General features: G+C 40.0%; 1 protein-coding gene across 1 annotated transcript in view; it reads left to right on the plus strand.

Annotated features, from left to right (window-relative positions):
• The window catches only part of CDKL1 (cyclin-dependent kinase-like 1 (CDC2-related kinase)), a 59,977-nt gene that overhangs the window by 22,643 nt on the left and 21,236 nt on the right, over positions 1-16,098 (plus strand). Inside the window, exon 4 of the mRNA XM_008571410.1 lies at positions 12,973-13,051. Coding sequence (XP_008569632.1) covers positions 12,973-13,051 — 79 coding nt within the window. The remainder of the gene's footprint in view (positions 1-12,972; positions 13,052-16,098) is intronic.

Here is a 16,098-nt window from a genome sequence, read left to right on the forward strand (position 1 = left end):
TTTTGTTTTTGTTTTTGTTTTAGCATTTCCTTATTTCATGGCACTACAATACACTCCGGGCTCATCTTGTATATTTCCTGCCACAATGCTAGAATCAGCCATTTCTCCAAGGAGCCTGGTTCCTTTTATTAGACAATGAGGTTAGAAAAAGGATCTAAGCACTAGGTGTGCTTGTTGCCACTAATGTGTGGTTTCTTCTAGGCCCTCTCAGCTGACAGAGCAAGGTAATATATGTATGTATACTAACCTGTATACATACACATATCTAGAATTATTTCTCTGTGTAACCATCTGTATTTATTTTAAGCTAAACATGAGTTCATACTGATGTCTTCAACTCTGATCCATGGATGGATTAGATCACGGCTCTAATGGGTCATTCTAGCCCCTCCCGTTGTTATCTGTAAAGTTATGCCAGCACCTTTCCTCCCCACACCCTTCAGTGAGGTTGTTTCATACATCTGTAACAGTAAAATTCTTTTGTCACAGTGTTGATTCTATCCTAGGATTCCCCAGCTTCCTAAATGACTTTTTTAAACTTTTCGTACATTAAGGTTCCGTCTTCGTGCCGTCAAGTTCTGTGGGTTTTGATAAATGCATAATGTCACATATCCACCATTACAGTGTTGGGGCGCAGGAAGTGGTACCCCAAAGTGAAGTTCCCAGAAGCAGCCTCAAAAGCCAAGTTTTCCTCTGACCTTCTCCTGCTCTCCTGTCTCCCAGCCTCATTCTCCTCTGAGGCAAACCATAGAAACTAGAATCTCTCTTTCTCAAAGTGGGTCATAGAAACCAGAACCCCCTTTCTCCAAAGCCAGCTATAAAAACCAAAAATTATACTCTAATCTTAGCCCCATCGCACTCCCCGCCTTTCTGTCTTGGAGTTGGCCATAAAGAAATTCTCTGACCTACATTGTTTGATTGTAGGTCATAAGACCCCCATTCCAGAAAGGGTCCTGCCCCATACCTGGGAGGATGGAAAGCCACACAGAAAGGCCAAGAAGAATCTGAACAGACAGGCCTTGCTGGGTATTCCCTGCTCAGTCTATCAGCATCAGATTATACTTTTCTTGTCCAATCACATTTCTATGTGGCTGTGCCTGCTTCATAGAACCTAAGCATAAAAATGGACAGTTTTCCCTATATCTTTGGGTCTTTATTCTGAAGTCTCCCATGCCACATAAAACTATGATCAAATAAACTTGTTATGCCTACTTTTCCTATTAATCTGTGTTTGTGTTTTTCAGTGGATTTTTCAGAGAACCTTTAGGGGGCTGAAGGGGAAGCCTTCCCTTGACCCCCAAAACAATATACAGAATAGTTTTGCTGCCCTAAAAAGTCCTGTGTGTCTCATCTATTCAACCCTCCCCTACATCATCTGAACCCCGGTAACCACTGATCTTTGTACTGTCTCTATAGTTTTTTTGTTTTTGTTTTTGTTTTTTTTTACATATTTGTACACCAATGCTCATGGCAGCATTATTCACAATAGCCTAAGGGTAGTAACCACTGATCTTTGTACTGTCTCTATAGTTTTTTTGTTTTTGTTTTTGTTTTTTTTTTACATATTTGTACACCAATGCTCATGGCAGCATTATTCACAATAGCCTAAGGGTGGAAACAAACCATTTGTTGTATAATACATGCAAATATATAATATATAGTATGCACATACAATGGAATATTATGTAGTTATAAAAAAGGACAGAAATTCTGTCACATGCTGCAGTATGGATGCAACTTGAAGACATTATGCTAAGTGAAATAAGCCAGATACAAAAGGACAAATGTTGTATGGGCCCACTTGTATGAAGTACCCAGCACAGTCACATTTGCATAGACCAAAAGCAGAATGGTGATCACCAGTGGCTGGGGGAAGTGGAGAAAGGGGAGTTATTGTTTAGTGGATACAGAGTTTCAATTTTGCAAAATGAAAAGGGTTCTGGAGATGGATGGTAATAATGGTTTCACAACAAGGTGAATGTACTTAACTGTACACTTAAAATGATGAAAATTTTATGTTATGTATATTTTACCACAGTTTTAAGAATCCAATTTTCTCCAAGGAAAATGGACACAATCTTAGGTACAAACAAGTCTCTAAATGTGTTATCTTTTTTTTTTTACATAAGTGGTAGCACATGCAACATATAAAAGAGAACTCTCTTCAGGAGACATACTTTCTAAATATTTTCTGAGTCAGCCTACCTCTTCTCCATTCCTATTGTTGTTATTCAATCCACTGTTGAAGGTACAGGGATGGTGCTTTGTAGATTGTCACTCAATTTGGGTTTGCTTCCAGCTTCCTCATAATCAGTTTAAGGTTACTTACTTTTTGTCAGTAATACTTCAGAAGAGATAGTGTCTCCTTCTTAGTGTGTCACATCAGGAGGCCTCTCACACTGGTTTGCGCCATTACTGGGGGAGTGGATTTCAACCACTTGGTTAAGGTAGAGTTTCTCTACTGCAGAATTACCAATTTTCCTTCTGTAACTAGTAAGTGTGTGTGAGGAGATTCTTTGAGAAGATGTACATATGTCTTTGTCATCGGACTTTTACTTTAAGGTCTTAACATCAAGTAATGTTTTTTTGCCTGAATAATCATTACTGTGATGACTCAAATTATTATTACTGTTTATTTTCATTGTCTTAAAGTCTGCTGAACTCTGGAGCCAGGCTGAGTCAGTAGGGCTGTGTGGTGTCTCTTGTACTGGTCTCTGCCTCCTGAAGTCCTGTCTACCATCTCCAGAAGACTTAGCTTGCATTCTCAGTAGAAGGGTAGATTCCCAGGAAGACTGTGAGAGAGAATTGGGCCCAGTTTGATGATATCAAATACACTCAATTTGTCTCTGTGTCCACCATGCTCTGGCTCCAAAGAAATAAGAGTTGCTAGTGAGGTTGGTGCCATTTTGTGTACCTTCTATACCTTGAACTCTATTCCTGATATCCCGCCCATGGTCTTGTTCTAAGGACTCATCATGTTCTCTGGACATGTATTCTAGATCTTTGATTTTGAAACCAAATTTGGACTCTTGACTCTGGAACTTTAATTTCTTTGGCAAGTTGTTCTCTGAAATCAATCCCAATGTAAGGGTTGTTCATAAATACCTGTTCTCTGGACATGTATTCTAGATCTTTGATTTTGAAACCAAATTTGGACTCTTGACTCTGGAACTCTAATTTCTTTGGCAAGTTGTTCTCTGAAATCAATCCCAATGTAAGGGTTGTTCATAAATACCTTGATGAGAGTGTGTGATTGAGAGGGGCTGTAGTTAGTATGACATCATCCAGCTTCTCTACTTTGGGTCTGTTCTTCAAGGTAATCTTGCTCATGGCCTTGGCTTGATTCTAAAGTCTCCCTAAGGTCTGGTCTTCTTCAAAGTTGGTGCCTAGCTCTTTGATTCTGAAACTGAATCTGTATTCTTGACTCTTCAGTGTTGATTTCTATGGCAAGTTTTTGTTTGAAGCATAACCTGGGTAAGGTTTTTGGTTGAAGGTGTTGATGAGAATTTTTAATTGATCTTCTGTGAATTTGGTGCAACTGTGCCTACAATTGGTTGATACCAACTTGTTTAGAGGAGACTCTCGGTGTCTAAGCATCTGTCTAGGAGATAAATCTGTCTCTATAGTTTTACCTTCCCAGAATGTCATATAATTGGGGAAAAAAGTATGTACCCTTTTCAGACTGGTTAACAATATGCATTTATGTTTTTTTACATGTTTTTTACATGTCTTTTGATGGCTCGATAGCTTTTTTTTTTTTTTTGCTGAATAATATTTCATTCTATGGATGTAGTACAATTTGTTTATCCTTTTATATATAGGATGACACCTTGGTCAGTTTTTGACGATTACGAATAAAGCTGTATAAACATTTGAGTGCAGGTTTTGTGTGGACATAGTTTTCAGATCATTTGGGTAAATACCTAGGAGTGTGATTACTGGATCACAGCATAAACTATGTTTAGCTTTGTGAGAAACTGCCAAACTGTCTTCCAAAGTGGCTGTTCCATTTTGCATTCTCTCCAGCAGTGAATGAGAGTTCCAGTTGCTCAGCATTACCACCAGCATTTGGTATTATCCGTTTTTTTGGATTTTACCCTTTCTAATAGGGGTGTAGTGGTTTTGTTTGCCCATTCATCCGTTGATGGACATTTGGTTGTTTCCATCTTTTGTCAATTGAGAGTAGGGATGATAAAGGGCAACTCTCCCTTGGCCCCAGTTTCGCAGAGCCATAGGGGATGGTGGGGACTGTGGTGAACTGAAGCACACAGACCTTGTCTAAAGTGAACAGCTGCTTTCAGCACTAGCTCATCAATGCCACAGAGACCGCAGGCCTAGAGCTGCTAGATGTCCAGAATTTTTAAGAGAATATGGTAACCAGAGTTTTAACATAACATTTCCTGATCATTTAAGTGGCAACTAGTATAAAATTCTTCAAAATGCTGTGGGCTAAACAGGGCAAACAATTGACCTTACAGGATGTAGAGCCTGAGCTTATCACAACAGATAGGTGACCAGTGAAGACACAGGGCCGATGACAGATAGAGGAAGCTGCCCAGGGAAAGGATATGTGGCATTCTCAGCTCTGCAGGGAAATCAAGTAGAGCTCAGGTTCAATTCAGCTGAAAAAAATGGAGTTCTTATTTTTAATATCAGAGAAAATGCTTCAATATTCAAAATACAGAGAGAAAATAAAAGGGAGACCAAAGTAAAATAGCAGCAGCAAAGGCAGAAACTTTGTACATGAGAAACTAAATCCGAATCTGAGCAGGCCCATGCTTCTAGAAGAAGAATAACTGAAGGACAGTGTTGATGGCCTGGAAAGGATCACTAAGACCTTCAAGACTGGGCCAGCATGAAACAGAATGCTGTTCACTTGGTTAGAGCACAGTGCTGATAACACCAAGGTCAAGACTTGGGATCCCTGTACCAGCCAGCCAAAAAAAAAGAAAGAAAAAAATTCAGAATGCTGAAAAATAAAATGAGGGCTGAGGCTTTGGCTTCACATACTCATAAATAGGAAGGAATTTATAATTAAATGAGCCCAAAACTATATCATCACAGTATGGTTGGTAATCCAGTCTGTTCTATCAAGATGACTTGTATGTCTAATAAATATGATGGGCAAGGCTGGAAACAGTCCATCCATCATGTTGCTTGGTTCTTCTCTTCTAATTCCTGGGTACATCCCTAAAGAGCCCCATTCAGTATTGAGGTAGAAATATCCAAACACTCATAAATGCAAACATTCAGAGTATTGGAGATATGATGGAAACCTCCAGGCTTCCCACTGCAAACAGGTTTCAGGACCAGAAGTGTCCCTTTGAGTTCTACCCCTGAGGTCAGTGGGATCAAGAGAGAGGAGCAAGGCGGTCTGAGATGCTGAATCCACACATCCTGGCTCCTGTTCTCACCACTGCACTGACATCGCTTCTAACAAGGTCACACAACTCCAACATGGGGAAGCCCACTGGTGCCTCTCAGTCCTCTCTCCACTTGACTTTCCGCAGCATCTGTCAATACTGACCACTTCCTCCTTCCAGGGTATGCCCACGGGGTCATGCTCTGCCATCCCCTCTTATCTTCGGGGGCCTTCTTCCCTTTCTCCTTCTCTGGGGCTCCTCATCTGCCACACATCTGAGTGTCAGGGTTCTTGGGACGTCTTCCCATCTCTCCCTTGCTCTTCTCAGGCAATCTCTTCTATCTCTCTACAGCTTCACTTATATACATGCTGATTCCCTGGCTTTTATCTTCAATTCAAACTCCGGCCAACATGATGACTCCAGTGTGGTGTCTTGGAGTCCCTGCCAACTCAACAAGCCCAAAACAGTGGCTTTTGCCCCCCAAAACCTGCTCCTCCTCTCTGATAATCTCATCATCTTCCCCATTATACAAACCTTTGTGTCATTCTTGATACCTCTCTCTCCCTCATCCCTCACCTCCAGTCCATCACCACCCCCTGATGATTCTGATAACAAAATATATCTCAAAACCCTGCCTTTCTCTCCATCTCCCCTGCCTCTGCTCTGATGCAAGCTACTGTCATCTCACAGCTATCAACAGGCTCTTCACTGGTGTCCTATCTGTTTTTGCCTCCTCCAAGCCATTCTATATCCTGCCGCCATAGTGAGCTATTAGAAACCCAAATGTAGCATATCACATCTTACTAAAATTCCTTCCAGTAGCTTCCCATTGCACTCAGGGTAAAGTGTGAATTCCTTAGCATGGCCCACAAGGCCCACCAGGATCCACCTTCTGGCTGTCTGGCTGGCCTTGGTTCCATGAGCTTGACCCGCAAGCCACACTGTCTTTCAGTTCTTTTAGTTGCCTAAGTTCCCTCCTGGCTCAGGGCCAGTCACTCTGCTATGAAAGATGGTCTGCCCCTCCAGCAGCACCCCCACACCCTTGGTCTGGTCAAACCTTACCAATCCTCGAGGACTCAGCTCAAGGTCACTTCCTCAGGGCCAGTTTCTCCGAGGCAGCCTAATCTCTTATATATGGAGGGCTTTTACATGGCACTTTTTAATTTAATGCCCGAGTCCTCTATCTTGTTCACCAATGTGTCTCTGGGCACTGCATCAGTGCCCAGAACAGTGCCTGATGCAGAGTAGGTGCTCTGTAAATATTTGTTGAATGTATGAAAGCAGCCAGGAGAGGGACTGGCTTCATGAGGGTGCTCTGCCAGAACAAATATCTGCTGCTCTGGAGTATTTTAAGGTCACCTGGAATCCTGGCAACTTAGAGAGAGTTAATAATTGATTTTAAAATAGTTATAATTTAATAGTTAACCCCTGATTAGGATTTAGTCTTAGTGATAGTCTTTTCTAAATTAAAATTATTCTGAAAATAGGTTGAGAGGTAAGTTATTAGCTATTTACAATTATATGAAGGTTATTTCGTAGAGGAGGATAGGAGAGACAGGTGATTAAAAATCATGTGACACCTTCCTGTGTTGCTGGACACCTTGAAGCCCTAGAAGGAAGTGCTTTGGCAATATACATCACAAGCCTCAAGCTGTCTCTGTGCTCCTCAAAGCTGGCTATGGTGAGCTGGCCAGTTAGCTCAGTTGGTTAGAGTGTGGTGCTGGTAACACCAGGGTCTAGGGTTTGATCCCTGTACCAGCCAGCCACCTAAAATTTTTAAATATTTTTTTTAAAAAAGAAACTGGCCATGGTATGGTAAAAAGTACTCTTATATTCCTGGCCATGGTATGGTAAAAAGTACAATATTCCTTGTACATTCCTCATGTAACCCTTTTGGAAAGCAATTTGACCGTGTCTATTTAGAGCCTATATTTCTGGGGCTCTACATGGTGCCCAGCTAACTTAATAAACCATTAACTTAATGGCCACTTCCTCAAGGAGATCTGCCCTAGACCACTCCTCACCCTCCAACCAGGTACCCTTTACCTCAATTTTTGTACCATTTATTGTATCTGTAGTTACTTGTCCAACATCTGTATCCCCTCCTGGGTTCTACGCTCCAGAGTGTAGGGACAGAACTTTCTTTCTGTGTCTCTGTATCCTCAGGGCTAGCACAGTGCCTTATGTACCTTAAGATAAATAAATAATTGTTGAATAAAATGAATAGAAGATCATCCTAAACACAAATAGATCAACCCAAAGGTAACAATATCAGTAGTTAACCTTTATGGAGAGGTTAATATAGAAGGTCCCCGTCTTAATGATGGTTCAGCTTTAAGATCAAGCAGCTAGTAAGTTGTTCATCAAAACCTTATTTATAATAGCCCCAAATTGGAAAGAACCTACATGTTATTTGAATAGAATGTCATGCAGTTATTAGAATTGAGGTTTTCAAAAAGTGTATAATAACACAGCAAGATGGGTGTAACATAATATTTACTGGGCAGTAGACACTGCTGTGACAATGCCCTTCACCTGCCACAGTGGTTCCCCTTGCTTGGGTTGCACAGTCATAGCTGCGTGCCAGCTGTGCCACAGTTGTGCAGAGGAGGCTGGACAGAGAAAGTGACATCTGGATATGGGAGTGTTTCAGAGAGAGGAAACAGTGAACAAGTCCTGAAACGAGAGGCAGTGTGGGCCTCCTGGGAAATGAGAGAAATTCAGTGTATCTGGGAGGAGGTTATAAGCAGTGATGCTGGAGAAGTAAGTAGAAGACAAATGGAGAGGACCTTCGAGTCTTGTCCTGGGGCAGCAGTGCCCTCAGGGATCATTGCAGATGTGGACACAGCAAGGTGAAGGCACCAGTCTTGGCATCCAGAAAAGGTCAGGGGATTTGTTTGGGTAGAATTGATGCATTTGTACTTTTGCTAAAAAAAAAAAAAGTTGACTAGAGATTTAAGTGAGGACTAGATATGGATCATGGAAAATCAAAAGATTCTGAGAGTCAAAGTCTTGTCCTCAATATTACATCCTATCAAAAGAGCAAATAGTGTGAAAATGAAAATAAAGCCTAGGTATGATGATTTTTCAGAGTCTGAAAGAAAACCTCTTCTTTCTGCTAATCCTGTCATAATTCTGTCATTTAGCCCCTTTGAACTTGGTGTTTGCTTTCTGTTTGAGACATCCAAACCAGTGCAGCTGATGGGTTTAAGACAGTAGTCAGTTCTGTCCTATGATGTCTGAAAAATGTTAGTTCAGGCTAAAAGTTTCCAGTTATGGTAACATAAATGTGGGGTTTTATAGCTCGGGGTGCCCTTTGTCCTAAGACCCAAATGTGATAAATTGGCTTTATAGTATGTTGGCTGTTTTATAATGGTTTCATCAAGGGTAATGTCTGAAATAGGAATTTCACATCTTAACGATACAAAGAGATTTTACAAAGAAAATTGCTTACTGGTTGGTTGGGTTTTTTGTTTGTTTCTTTTACTTCGTTTTGTTTTGTTTTGCAGCTGGCTGGTGCAGGGATCAAACCCTGGACCTTGGCGTTATTAGCACTGCACTCTAACCAACTGAGCTAACAGGTCTGTGGCTGCTTTTATTCTCGCTGCCCATACAAATGTGGTACAGCATGCAGTTCAAGAATTTCAGCTTTTCTTCTTCCACTTTTTATCACTTGTAGAGTATCTGCTTGCCTGTTATTAATACCTCTGGCTACATATTGAATCACCCGGAGAATTTGAGGGAAAAAAATAAAACAGATGCCTGGCCCCTAACTACGACCAAAAGAATTGAAAGCGGGGTTTGGAGACATATTTATACATCCATGTTCATAGCAGCATTATTCATAATAGCCAAAAGTTGGAAGCAACAAAATGTGGTACATACATACAATGAAATATTAGTTTGGAGACATATTTATACATCCATGTTCATAGCAGCATTGTTCATAATAGCCAAAAGTTGGAAGCAACAAAATGTGGTACATACATACAATGAAATATTAGTCAGCCTTAAAAATGAAGGGAATTCTGACATATGCTACATCATGGATGAACCTTGAGGACATGTTATATGAAACAAGCTAGTCACAAAAAGACAAATACTGTATGATTCCACCAGTGTAAGGTACCTAGAGTAGTCAGAATCGTAGAGACAGAAAATAGAATCATGGTTACTCGAGACGGGGTGGGTGGGAATGGGGAGCAACTGCGTGATGGATTCAGAGTTTCAATTTTGCACATGAAAAAAGTTTTGGAGATGGATGGTGATAATGGTTACACTATAATATGATTGTACTTAATATCACTGAACTGTACACTTAAAAATGATTAAGACGGTAAATGTTGTGTTATGTGTATTTTGCCTCAATTTTAAAAATTGGAGGAAAATGTTAAGATGGTAAAGCAACACTTGATTGTAAAATTCTTGTGGAAAATTATCTGGTGACACTTTTATTAAAGAATATTTGGAAAAAGAAGAGCAACATGCCAGTGGTTAAAATAATGCAACAATAAAGTAAATGGACACTAATGGTGATCTATGACATCAGTGGCCCAAGAGTAGGCACTGCAGAAAGGGAATCCGCTCCCGCCGAGGGTTCGGATCCCACATACAGACCGGCCGCTCACTGGCTGAGCGAGGGGCGGGAGCAACACCGAGGAGTAGTCGTGAAGAAATGTGCAGCAGCATTATTAGCTTGAACTTGATTTCTTTGGTACATTATTTTTGCATAGAAGCTCTCTCAGTCTCTAAAAAAGAGAAGGAAGGATGTTAGTTATTCTGTGCCTGACAGAGAAGCCTAAGAGCTTAGAAATTAAAAGAAAGAGTCAAAAGACCATACCTAATAGCAAGTTTAATGGAAGCATGGTATTTCATTGGAAGCAATCTGGGTTTCTACTGTGCTGTATTTGTCAGTACTTCTTTGGTTTCAAGTGACAAAAACCCAACTGAAGCAAGCGCACATGAAAAAGGAATGTGTTGGTGGTTGTAACTGGGAAGGATGGGGGTGACGATGGGGGCTCTGCTGATCTTATCACACCCTTCTCTAGCATATGCAACACCTTTGTGTGCATTAGAAGAAGGCTGGTAGGGCTGGCCTGGTGGCGCACTGGAGAGTGCGCCGCTTGGGAGCGCGGCGGCGCTCCCGCCGAGGGTTCGGATCCCATGTGGAGACCGGTTCCCGCTCACTGGCTGAGCGCGGTGCGGGCGCAACACCAAGGGTTGCGATCCCGTTGCCAGTCAGTAAAAAAGACAAAAAAAAAGGGGGAAAAAAAAAAAAAAGAAGAAGAAGAAGGCTGGTGAGCAGATAGAGTCTTAGTCTGGAAAAATAAAAAATAATTTAATAAAAGGAGGGGTGGGTCCCTTGTTCCAGCCAATGGCAGCTGCTTGCTGGGGTGAGCAGAATACTGGGCATTTTTAGGTAGGGCACCATAGGTGGTGGTGCTCTCTCTCTGTCTCTCTCTGTCTCTCTCTCAATGCTTCTATGTGTTGGCTTCAATCTACCTTGCAAATAAATTTTGCCTTCCCTTATATGGTGGATTTTGGAGGGTACACGTGGGTATGGGATGAAGGAGTTAGGAAGGGAAAAAATACAAAATAGCCTGGTCACAGGCTTATATCAACCTATGTAGCTGTTCTAGAAGAAGGTAGTATCTGCATATAAAATACCATGGAACTCTGATTGGCTCAGCTCAGACAATTTAACTATCCCTGAGGCCAATTGTGTGGCTGGAGGGAGAAGGTAGAATGATTAGTAGGCCCTGGGAGATATTATTCAAAATGGGTCAATCAAAGAAGCCTTCATGCTGGAGGTGGCCTTTGAGTTGAAAGGGAAGGAGAATTTAGAGAAGTCCAGCAGGGGAGAAGGATATCCCATCTTCTGTTTTTGCTCCATTCTTGGGAGCCAACTTTGGCTGGGGACCATGGGAAGAGAGAAACTGTGGAATGGCGCTCCATCCCTGTTCAAATGCACACTTCAGTGGCTGGAGGCTGGGACTCTTCCAACAACTCTTTCAAGCCTTGGCCAAGAGCTTGCTCTGCCACATGGTGGTGGTTATATGTGATCTGCCGTGACCTCCAGGCAAATGCGGTTAAAGTGACTCATGGTTTGTTAGTGACCCTGGCACAGGCTTTTCATGTTCCAGAATGTTAATTTACACAGCCAGAGAGAGCCAAGAGGACAGACACCTCTTTTCAGAAAGTCATCAATACAGGGAAATTATGCGTTCAAAGGAGAAAACATTTTGTATGTTGATATTTGCTCTTTTGACAGCTTGCAAGTGACACTTCAATTAAACTTATAAGTTACTCATGGCTATATGGTACTAGAGAGATGTTGCAGGGAGTTTGATCAGTTATGCTGGGCTTGGCAATACTGATTTGTGAGGGTCAAAAGCAATCTGGAGCCTTCTTTTTTTTTTTGGCACATAGTTTGAGTAGAAGAAAAGGACAGGCCAAGGGGTGATGAGAGTTTTGAAAGCGGGTTTGCTTTTTTAACTCCACTGGCTAAAATATATTATATGTGTTCCAGGAAAATGCTTTAATATAGGGGACAGTTAGAGAAGGAAAAGATTAGTAGATAAGAGTGTGGTTAATTATGAGCAACCTCAGTTCCAAATGACAAAATGCCATGGATTGTCAAATATAAGATTTAATTAAGGAATACTTTTAAATGAGCAAGTTTGAAAAATAAGATTTATTTCTTAACCAGATCATATCCATTCATTTTGAAGCTTAAGGATTTTTTGTTTGTTTTAAAAACAAGTCACTTTCCATTATACTGAGTATTTGTCAGTTCTCCAATCTTAAATGGAATTTCAAATTTTTTTTTTTTAAATAAGACTTTTATTTATTTTATTTTTTTTTTAATTTTTATTTTATTTTTTTTCTTTTTTCCGTTTTCCGAACCCTCGGCGGGAGCGCCTCCGCACTTCCCAAGCGGCGCACTAGCGCAGTGCGCCACCGGGCCGGCCGAATTTCAAATTTTTGCTTGTCATTATTAATGAGTAAATGTTAAACTGTGTCAACCAAACATTTTGAAACTCATAGGAAAACTTTTTGTTTTCATTTAGACGTCTCATACTATAAAATAGAACTTTATAAGTACATTCCCAGGAAAGGTGAGTCAGCCTCATCTGGGTGACTTCAGGCAAGTTGCTGACAGGTATCCTCCCCTGTAAAGATGAGAGGTTAGGACTAGATAAATTTTAAGGAGGCTTCGAGCTCTATAATGCTATGAATTGATGATCTAGTACCCTTGGTGTCAGAAGACTTTGATCATCTTTTAGTTTCATATTTGGTCTGTCGAACAATGTCAGTGAAGGATAGATGCTGATGCTGGTGCATTCCCTGCCTAGTTCCAGGCTGGGTCTCTACACTCACCCTACGAACGTGCTGTGATCACTTACTTCGTTTCTAAGTACAAATTTCTAAAGTACAAAGTTGATCATGCCTCTCCCTACATAAAATCCTTTAATAGCTCCTCAAAGATTACTGGTGTGGTGAAAACCCCTAGCATGAGATATGAGACCTCACTCACTCTACAGCCCTATTTCCCACCAGTTTGCCCCCTAAATTTTGGCCCCACTTGACCAGATCATTTGCATTCTAGGGTTCAGGACATGCTGTTTCCTCAGCCTGCGATGCCCTACCTTCCCTATTCTGCCTAGAAAACTCCTGCTGTCCTTCAGGTATAGCTCAAATATGACCACCCTTACAATGCCTGTCTTACATGCTCAGCGGAATGAAGAGTTCCTTCCTTTGGGTCTGTAATGTTTTCTGGGATTATTTATCTTACATCCCCCTTGTGCCCAGTCAACATTCTCAAGGGCAAGAGCTGGGCCTTCCTCACCTGCTTATCCCTGGTATCTTCTAGCTGAATACTTGGCACTTTGTATATACCTAATACTTGTAGAATGACCAAATTAGCAAACCAATAAATTGATGTTTACAAATTGATGTTAAAGGACAGTGATCATAGCAGTGTTTTTATTTTCATTTTAAAATAGTTACGGGACCGGCCCGGTGGCGCACTCGGTAGAGTGCGGTGCTTGGGAGCGTGGCGGCGCTCCCACCGAGGGTTCAGATCCCATATAGAGACCAGTCCGCTCACTGGTTGAGCGCGGTGCGGGTGTGACACCAAGGGTTGCGATCCCATTGCCAGTCATGAAAAAAGACAAAAAGGAAAAAGAAAATAGTTACTTGGATTTTAAAATTCTAAAACCTAATATTATCAAAGGAAATGATACAGTACACTGCTGGAGCAACCTGTCCAAAGGAGATTTTAGCAATGTGTATTAAAAGCCTTAGAGGCATTATCTTAAACACAGCAATTCTACTTTTAATAATTTACCATATAATTGAGTATATGTTCAAGATTGAGTTACAAAAGTATTTATTATTAAATATTGTTTATAATGAAAAAATTGGAAACAACTGAAATGTCCAGTGATAGAGGATTAGTTAAGTAAAATATAGTATAGCTCTACAATGGATACAGAGGAGCCATTAAGAATTGTGCTTACAGATAAAACATACACGGACATGGGAAAATGTTCATGAGTGGTTGCCAAATTTTAAAAAATGCTACAATAAAAATACATACCATTTCTTTTTCATAGAATTTATGTAGATAGGAAAAAAGAAAAGTAATAAATAATATTTTACTAGTAGTTATCTCTAAGGTTAGGATTGTTATACATCTTTTTCATTTTATTCATGTTTTTATATTTTCTCTGTTTCATTTATTACTATGGTAATGTTTTAATGTTTAATTATTAAAATTAATTCTTGCCAAATCAGACTCAAAGACTTATCTCTACTATGAACCTGAAATGGACACTAATTCATCTCTCTGTTAACATGTTTGTAACTTAGATACTCCTTTGGAAAGCTTTTGGAGAATATCCAACTTCAAATTACTACTAACACAAGCAAGCTTATGCCACAAGATATGTGTCCTGCTACAGTGTCGTGAATACGTATCTATTATAATTCCTAGTGCTGTGTTCATGTTTTTATATTTGCCCTCAAGCAAACGTATTACCATTCCTTATCTTCTGTAGGACTTAATATGTTTTGTACATATTCTTCTATAAACTACTGGTCTCCCCCATATCAAAGTTTCATAAATGACTAGGTAAGGTGTTCTTGCCTCAGTTTTCTGCCCATCTGTAAGTTCTGCACAGATTCCACTATCACCAGTTCCTTCTCTGACTAATATAGTTTGTTTAAAGAATATCTGGTGGGTAAAGGGTATTAACACAAGTTTCCAGTTTTGGACAATGGAATTCCAGAAATTTTATCTCTTTTTTAGATTAAAAGTGGTATGTTGCTGTAAAAAAAATTTCAAGCAACATGGAAACACATAGAAGTAAATAAAATTAACAGCTTGAGAAATTATTTTTTCTATGCATATATATTTAGGTAGATTGTACTCTACATATTGTTATGCATTTTTTAAACCTACTCTAGAACTGTCTCTCTATAGATAGATACATCTCTACATTTATAGTTTTTAAAAGGCTTTAGAGAATTCCATTGTGTGGATATACCATGGTTTCTTTATTTAATCCCTGATTGATTAATATTTATGTTGTGTCCAGTTTCTCTCTGTTACTAACAATGCTGCAATGAACAAACCCTTGCATAAATATTTCTATACGATAAATTCGTAAGAACATATTATTTTTACAGGAACTTGGCCAGCCCTCCACCCCTTCCCCATCTTAGTTGCAGCCTTGTGTAGTCTTACGAAGTCTTGATGAATGTTGATTGTTTGATGATGAATGTCACTAATATTAGAAAGCAGCAGTGGAAAGGATGGCATCTGTAATTGAGAATGCTGGAAAGAGATATATGTTCTTTCTTTATCATCTCTCCCATCTCATATTTCTGAAGAGTTTTTAAAAAATCAGTTTGATGTCTTCACTTTCATACAGCAGTCATTTATGTATCTCTTTGTTCATTTCAATTTCGTTATTAGGGTCACAGTACAACTTTCCCCAAAAACCTGGAAAGGAAAGACAGAGATTGCTTTCTGAGAGTTATTTTGTGATGTGTCAGGGCAGAGATATACAAAGTAGCCTAGAAGAGAATGGCTGCTCGGCTTGTTAGATTTGACTGATTGCATATGTTTTATCTGGTGACAAGACCCTCCTGATGTGGAGATGTATGCAAGTAAACTATCTCAGCTTAATGACAATAACCAGTCAAATTGCCTGCTTTCCCTTATCCCAGTTCTTTATTCACCATACTGACTATAACTTGACTTTCTTTATGGAATTGCCTACAAAGAGAGCATAAGCTGGTACTCAGAACTTGAAAATGGGTGATCAGTTGGTGCTCTGGTTTTATATATTAGGATAGTTAATTTGTTTAATGTTCACCTGCCCCTTTGAAATGGATACTGTCTTCATCTGCTGACAGACTTAAGTGTCTGTGTCTGCAAGCCTGAAGACCATGGTAAAAGCGGCCAACCTGCTGGCTGCTTTTCCAAATGTATCACCACGTTCTCTGTGTTCTGTGATATGACTGGTTTTCCTCTCCGTTCTATCCTTCACTTAGTATTCTTCCATATGCATTTCTATATATGTTGCAATATAATCTTTAGAACTATTCATGACTATAAGATACTATGTTAAGTTACCTCATGTCTAACCATTCCTCTATTGTTGAATATTGAGGTTGTTTTTAGTATTTGATCTGGTAAATAATTCTTCTAAAAAAGTATCCTACA

This window comes from Galeopterus variegatus, unplaced genomic scaffold (assembly GCF_000696425.1).
Source record: "Galeopterus variegatus unplaced genomic scaffold, G_variegatus-3.0.2 Scaffold687, whole genome shotgun sequence".
In the NCBI taxonomy this organism is placed as follows: Eukaryota; Metazoa; Chordata; class Mammalia; order Dermoptera; family Cynocephalidae; genus Galeopterus; species Galeopterus variegatus.